The following is an 8,515-nucleotide window of genomic DNA, read 5'->3' on the forward strand; positions in this document are numbered from 1 at the left end:
CACAATTGGGTAAAGTAAGGCAATTAAAGCGTAATAAGGCAATTATCACTTTTATCTCGGCTTTTCCCTAAATAACTTGCAAAACAAGTAACAAAAGTGCTTAAAATATAACATGAAAATATCACTTCCTAGCACTTATCAAACTCTCCCCAACTTAACTCTTTGTTTGTCCTCAAACAAAAGATTGAAAATCAAACAAGTTAATAGAACAAGACACAAGTACAAAAGGTTTTGAAAACATTTTCAGATGAATGATTTAAAAGTGAATGCGCTGGCAAGTCTAAGTTTCCAACTAATCTAAAATTCTACTACCAACATGGGATGAGTCCTAAGTAAAAAGTTCAAGTCAAATATTTCAAGACAATAATACATTTATTTATGAACCACACCTAACACACTTCTTTGCAAGTAGATAAACAATTGAAAACATATAAAAGAGGGTTATGAACACACATCCGGAAATCAGGTTAACATTCCAATCAAGTTATGTGTCCATCCAAATATCATTTCAAAAGGCATGAAAAACATGGATCAAAAGGTCTTTGAGGGTTATAACTTGGCTTGGTTACAAAAGAAATGTCATATGTGGGGCAATTGAAATCAAAAAGTCTATCAAAGAGGAACATTCCTTGTATCAACCATTAAATTCCACAATCTTTCCTACCAATCATTACAAACCCTTGGTGCTTAAACATGAAGCACTTTGATCTTGACAACTTATTCTATTTTTGGATTTTTCTTTCTTTTTCTCTTTTTCTTTTTCTTTTCATGTACACATTGTTTTCTTTTCTTTTTCTTTTTGTATTTACAACACCATGTTGTCTTGATCAAAGATAAAATTACACCATAGTACTTGACATAAGATTTACATCTACCTTCTCTCTCCAACTTGAATCAACAAATACCCTATTTGAATGTTCCTCTACTCTAAGGCAAAAGGGACAAATAAACAATGAAATTTTAGGGTTCAACAATTAAAAACATATCAGAGTCCTAAAGTGCGTCAAGAATGAACTGAATTTTGAAAAATTTATAGGCAACTTCATCAAGCATTGTGCTTATGAATTGACAGTTCATAATTGATGACTCCGATTCATTTGGCTCAAGTGGGTTAGCAAGTACTCGCTCTTCTCACAAGGTAGGCTATTTGTGGTCAAGTAAGTTTCACTCATAAACAAAAATATGCCTTGATCACTTCCATGTCTTCACACAATTTAAAACAAATATTGGATTTAAAATAACACAATCGAGTTAAACAATAAATTCCGGTCTCCTTGCATATGTACAAACATTTGAGGTTTCCTCACTTTTAGCTAGAACCAAGTGGTTCACAAACAAATATATTATTGTAAAGAACTAAATGAAATGAAATTTGTACTAAGTACTCGTTTCATATTCGAGTAAAAACCTAGAAAAACTGGAAACTTGTACCTTGGCTTTGCGCTTTAATCACAACTATGAATCAATATCAATCATCTGAGAGTTTAAAATTTAAACTTTGGCTATTAAAACCACAAAGGGTACTTGATCATACAAAAGGTGCTAAACATGAATTTAACTAACATAATACGAAAATAAATAATACTAATATAAATATGAACATCACAATACTAATTAAATTAATTGTACCAACGAAACACAATACAACATAACACAATACGATTGTACCAATACAAAAATAAACTGAGTCAATAGTGCCAAATCAAAACACAAAAAGAAGTAACATTGTTCAAAAAGTATCATAAGAGAAAGCAAATGAAATATAAGGAAGACAGCAAGAAATGACTGAAAGCTTGATAAAATCACTCTATGAAGAACTAGATTTCAAATCTTTTCCTCCTCCTCAAGATTGCATGTCATCATCCGAGCCATCGTGAGTTGATGTAGCACTCGGTACATTTGCCGGATCATCTCGATCATCATCATCATCATCACCTACATCTTCTCCCAAGTTTGTATCCTCATGACTTGCAAAGTCTCCAACCCCTCCATATGGACCTGGCATGCCCTCAGGCCAATTAACATAGGTCTGAAAAGCATGTGGTGTCATGAACTGATCCATCACCTCCTGTGAGTAGCCTACTTGCTGCTGCATGACATACTGAGATTGTTGGAAATAGGTGTTTGCACGGTTTTGAGCTTCCAACATATTCCATGTGTTCATATTGCTTTGATGCTGCCACTGCACGTAGCTAGCAAAATCAAAGGCTGCAGTGGGTTGAAATTGCATGGGTTCTTCTTGTGGGGGAGGTGCCCGAGAAGATGAAGCTTGTTTACCCTTACCCTTATCTTTCTTTGATTCACCCATGATGAAACGGGTGATGAAAGTATCATTGATGGGGTTGCGAATTTTCTCATGGACGGATGAAGGAAGCTTCATACCGGTATCCTTAATGAGTCCCATGATGAGACCGGGGAAGAATAGGCGGGCTGGTGGCTCACCCTTCCCTTGTAAAGTGACTTTCCTCAACTCCCAAGCAATGGTTCGAGCTATGTCCACTGGTTTGCCATTAAGGATGTAGTAAATGAGGGGGCACACTTCTACAACACAATCGGACATGTGGCTACTAGGCATGACATTACAGAGGATAAATTTCTGGATGATTTTGGCCGGGTTAGTCATGAATTTGTATTGGCAACAATGCTCTCTCCCGGCTTCACTCTTGTCATAGTTGAAACCCTCAAGCAAAAGAAATCGTTTGATCTATTCATGAGTTTCATCAACCTTGAAGTGCCCCAAGTTTCTTTTGGTGTGGAATTCATCATACTCATGGTCACGGGGTAATTGGAAGAGATTGCCAAGGTATTTGTTGATGGCTGCCCTATCAAATTTAATGGTGCGACCCCGAACAACAGTCTCATATGGAAAGGTATCAGTGAGGGGGTTTTCTGGAAGAGCATTGGCATAAAACTCACGCACAAGCTCAGCATTTAGGTTGGTGATGGGGTTACACAGTCTATCCCAACCTTGGTCTTTCAAAAGTTTAGCAATCTCCCTGTAAGGTCCATTAGGGCTTATGTTAAACACTCTCTCAGCCCACATGTTTTGGTCGAGTAACTCGACATACCTCTCCTGATGATAGCGGGATTTAAATCTAACCACATCAAAATTTTGGTTTTGGGAGGGTTGGGGTGCAGAGGTTTCACCCTTCTTTCTCTTTTGAGAATTCTTAGGAGCCATACCTGCAAAACAGCCAGGAAATCCATACACAATGCAATATAACAGTTAATTATCAGTATGAAGACAAATCAGCATAATTGGCATCACTAAAAATTAAAACCAGAACAAAAATTTCAGGTTCTGAAGCTCCTCGCCTCGCGAGCAGCTTTACTCGCAGTGGCGAGTAAGCAGATGAATTTTTGGGTTTAAGATGAACACTCGCCTCGCGAGCAGTTTTACTCGCAGCAGCGAGTGACCCAGAATTCTTCAAAAATCCATTCTTTTTCAACAGTTGTTCAGTCTCATGAATTCTTACCCTAGATACAACAATTTCGACCCTGTTAATGACCTATAGATAAACTGAATCATGCCTTTGCTTTGTAATTCGAATTTATGCCACAAAACCCTAATTTTTATTTTCAAAATTTACAAAAGGGTTAACCAAAAGATGTGGCTTAGAAAGAAAAGCAATACGAAATTGTACATGATTCTGTTTTATCTTAGGCATATGGGTGCTAAATCAGAACAACAGTTTCAACAAAAATCAATCTTCTAATCCTAGGGTTTACATGAATTCAAAATTGAAAATAAATAGAAGTTGAAGAAAGGATTCAAACCTGTTGGAAGATTAAATTGATGCAAGTGCAAAATAAATAGAAAGTGAAAGGATTAATTGGACTTGACTAGACTTTGATTGAAACTTTGAAGTTTTAGGGTTAGTGATGATGTTAGAGAGAAGAATGTGAAAATTTTTGATGAGAGAGAGTGTAAAAACGAAAATGATAAGGGAAAGGTAAAAATGGGTGGTTAAGGAAAATAATGGGGGAGTTAATGTGAATTAGTGATCTTGGGATGCGTAACTGCCCAACTGAGTTTACTCGCCTCGCGAGCAACATTACTCGCAGTGGCGAGTGAATTGGTTTTTGACCATGTTGACTACCAGCTTGCTCGCAGTGGCGAGCAGATCTACTCGCCTCGCGAGTAATGACAATTTTTGGATTTTTTTTTTGGCTTTCTCTTTTGGATGTTCTGATGTATGCACATGACCCTAATACCTAATATGCTTTAAAACAATAAATAGACTTACAAAGTTGGGTTGCCTCCCAACTAGCGCTTGTTTAACGTCGTTAGCTCGACGCCTTTTCCGTTAGGGTGGCCAAAATGAGACAGATATCACATCATCTTTTGAAACCCTACGTTTTGGTAGGAATTCCAATGACTTGGAGTCCATGACCTCCCTAACTTTGGTTTATTGAACAAGGTGCAAATTTCATCAATTACCCGATCGATTTCTACCTTGTTCATCTTCTTCCCTCTTGTTTCCATTAAATCTTCCTTGATTAGTAACCGTTCCTTTTTCTCAACCACCATTTCTTCTCCTATATCAACAGTTTTGGCATCTTCACTAAGTGGCCTTTCTTGGGGAAGTTCTATTTCATGTGATGCACCACATTCTAATGTTGTAACTTCCTCATTTTGAACAACAACTTCTTCAACAATCTCTCCAACTCTCTCAAACATATTTGGATTATTTTCTTGTTCTCCAAGAGTGGATTGATTGTTGGCTTGGTTATCCATGATTTGTGCTTGAATCAACCCAATTTGAAGTGATAAATTCTTCAATCTTTGGTTGGTATCTTGCATGTTTATCATGGATTGTTGCATGAAGACATTCAAAGTATTTTCTATCACCTAATATCTTTCATCTTCGTAAGAATGTTGCTGATTCTGTTGACAGGATTCGTACTCGGGTGGAGTATAGAAGTTGCTATAACCATAATCAGCCATGATTTTGGCTAGGTGATGATCCTAAAATGGAAACAACTAACAAGAAACTTTTCTTTGTTTATCAACAAGGGGTTAGTACAAACAACTATCAAGAAATGAAAACTATTTACGGATTATGTACAAATGCTTAAAATGATAAATCAATCGTTCTATCTATGATAACTAAACACCATTCCCCGGCAACGGCGCCATTTTGATGAAGTCTTTTTGCATCAAACAAGATAAGTATTTGTGTATCGTCTCCACAGGGAATAGTGCGTTATCAATGACAGTTTAACATCAATTATCATTCAAAGTATTAAGAGTACTTGTTTGTTTGAAATGTGATTAGCTAAACTAATTTGCAAAAAGTAAAAGTTGAGATAAATAAGGATTGAAACTTGTTAGGAGTAGCGTTCCTTAACCAAGCGTCACACGTAACCTAATGATCCATACGAATTCTAGCTTTATAAACAACATTATCACAATCAATTCTAAACTATCCTTCGTGTCCAAAGTGATATAATTAACTCTAAGGTATCGTTTAAACATTCGTGTCCAAATCCCTTAAACGATAACAAAGTCGATCAAATAACCTAATCGACCGTGTCCAACCTGATTAAGTATCCGAAAGCATTTAACTCTTGATTATGGTGATTATCACAAGATTAAAAAAGATGTCAAGTAAGTTAACCTAAGATATATTGCTACTCTAGCTCTAGATTCAAGAGTTTGTGTCCAAATCATCTTGAATCTCATTGAAAGCATTAACACAAGAATAACAACAATATTGAATATAAATTGCTAGAACCAATATATTGCAAGATCAAAAGATTACATGTCTAGCAAGGATCAAGTACCTCTCATCCCAACAAAGGGTATTTAGCTACACATCATCATGGAAGCCTTGCAAGGATGGATTGAAAAGGAAGGAACCATTACACTTGTGATGTCTCAACAAAGGAATAAAGATCCAACTTCCAAAACCACTCTCACTCTATATGATCTACCCTATTTCTCTCTATAAAATATCTAAAACTAAAACCTAAGAGAAAAACTAAGAAAAATATCAAGCTTCTTGTCCAAGAATAGCAAGTGGCTATTTATAGAATTCTGACATGCTTGAGCTCGCCTCGCGAGCAGAATTACTCGCCATGGCGAGTGCTGTTTCCTTCACCATTAAGATTCTGCCACGTCACCCTTGGAGGGTCAAACCGCCCTTACTCGCAACGGCGAGTAGCTCTGCTCGCCTCACGAGCAAGAGGGTGCTTTCGGCTTTCTGGCTTTGTTTTGATGCTCGCCACTGCGAGCTGCTGTGCTCGCCTCGCGAGTAATGGGGTACATGCGGCCCTTTTGCACTTTTCTTGGCTTTTTCATCCTTGCTTAGTGTCTTGAGGTCAAATCCTGCGCAATTGGGTAAAGTAAGGCAATTAAAGCGTAATAAGGCAATTATCACTTTTATCTCGGCTTTTCCCTAAATAACTTGCACAAGAAGTAACGAAAGTGCTTAAAATATAACATGAAAGTATCACTTCCTAGCACTTATCATCTATATCAAATCATAATGGATAACTCTATTCACCCTTTTATTGATGGGTAGTGTGGTACTTTTTTTTCAAATAACCTAGTAACTAGAATTCACATTTGTAAGGTGAATGAGTGGTGTGTTTGAGATTCGAACTCCGGTCCATACATTTTTTTTAACAAATATAAACGATATTCATTATTTTAAATTGATAGAGTACATCGATACAATACAAATTCAATATTGCTAAAAACAAAAAAGATGAATTTGCGAACAAACTCACAACATCCATGTTAATAGCACAAATCGACAGAGTATGCCTACAAATATGACTATATTCAAGCAACTGAAATACTCATGTTTCTAGATTTGTACGTTGATGATGCAAAAATAATATGCATTCGATCAAAGCTAATATTTCAACATGAATCAAATAAACATCGTACTAAGATGGGAAATCATAAACACATCACACAAAGACGGGAAATCAAAATAAAAAAAGTCGTGATAGACGACCAAATCACGAAAGCAAACGAAAGAAAACTGAAATATGTGAAAATCGCGTATTTAACCAAAGAAAAAGAAAAACAATTGGTTGAGTGATTTCAAGTCAAAATTGACCCTAAATTACAACTCTTTAATAGATCAAAAAGAAGAAAAATTACGACGACTATGTTTTGAGAAAGAAGAGAGAGAGACAATGGTAACCTTAGATGTACTTAAGGGATAATGGTCACCTTTTTAATATATATGTTTCTAAAAGTTTTACATTTTTTACAAGTGCATTTTTTAGGAAAGCTAGCAACGTAGATTCTTAAACTCAATATTTCGAATAGTTCGAATACAAATTTGATCCACTAAATTAATTATATATATGTAGAATGGTTTTACATAAATTTGTATTGTCCATATGAATTTTATACACCATTAGGTTCAATCCAGGTGTTTAATGTATCCGTGTCAGAATGTAAATTTCAAGAACTAATTTTGTTTCCCACTCATATAAAAATTATCAATTTTATCTAAAAAATTATAAATTATTAAAAATATGTATTAAGAAGTTTTATGCTACGAATTTTTTGATCGGTGTATTTTCTTAGATATCTCATCCATAACTTTAAAACGAGAGAAAGTAATAATAACGTAATACACATGATAACACATTCATTTTTTGGAAAAGCTCATCATCGTCCCAAATACATAGATTGATGCAAATTTATACATGATTTCCACCGATGAAATATCTATCTATACTATATAGTGGCAAGATAGATAATACACAGCAACTGAAATTGATGTGCCTTTTTTTATCAACACACATTATTTATTCATGAAATATATTATTACTAAGAAAGAGTGCATCATGATCATAGCATTATGATCAATTCTGAGTGTTGTCCTTAGCTTGCATGGCAACAAATTCAGCATGTGAGCAGCACCTGCCATGGCAATGGTATTGGCAACCGCCTCCACCGTGGTTGTAACCGCCTCCACCGTGGTTGTAACCGCCTCCACCATGGTTGTAGCCACCACCATTGTAACCACCTCCACCATGGTTGTAACCACCACCACCGTGGTTGTATCCACCTCCACCATTGTTGTATCCACCACCACCGTGGTTGTATCCACCTCCACCATTGTTGTATCCACCACCACCGTGGTTGTATCCACCGCCATTGTTGTATCCACCACCACCGTGGTTGTAACCTCCACCATTGTAACCACCACCGCCGTGGTTGTAACCTCCACCATATTTGGCATCGTTTACTTCATTAGTCTTTTCAACAACTTCTGCAAACACAGCACATATAATATGAATCATTACTTTATATATAATTAACTAGAAAAGAATTTAAACAATATAGAAAATGCTCGTGAAAGTATTTATAAAGAAAAATAATATATAGCTCACCCTTTTTGGCATCAGAGGTAGTTTCAGTTAAGTCCCTAGCTGAGACTTCTGAGGAAATAAGAAGAACCATAGCCAAGAGGCCTAGGATGAGGATTGCTTTTCTCGAATCCATTGTTCAATATCTGTTCAAATGTGATATTTGGTAAATGAT

The 8,515-nt window shown here is 36.1% G+C and overlaps 1 protein-coding gene across 1 annotated transcript; it reads right to left on the reverse strand.

The window, feature by feature from the left end:
- Window positions 1-5,717: 5,717 nt before the first annotated feature.
- On the reverse strand, window positions 5,718-8,515 carry LOC146924312 (abscisic acid and environmental stress-inducible protein). The gene is made up of 2 exons (XM_085709350.1): window positions 8,365-8,515; window positions 5,718-8,243 (listed from the first exon to the last, which is right to left on the reverse strand). The coding sequence occupies exons 1-2, from the start codon at window positions 8,474-8,476 to the stop codon at window positions 7,834-7,836; spliced, it is 522 nt and encodes a 173-aa protein (XP_085565476.1). The 5' UTR covers window positions 8,477-8,515; the 3' UTR covers window positions 5,718-7,833.

The sequence above is a fragment of the Medicago sativa genome, chromosome 5 (genome assembly GCF_051527215.1).
Source record: "Medicago sativa cultivar Bolivia chromosome 5, Bolivia_mono, whole genome shotgun sequence".
NCBI classification, from domain to species: domain Eukaryota; kingdom Viridiplantae; phylum Streptophyta; class Magnoliopsida; order Fabales; family Fabaceae; genus Medicago; species Medicago sativa.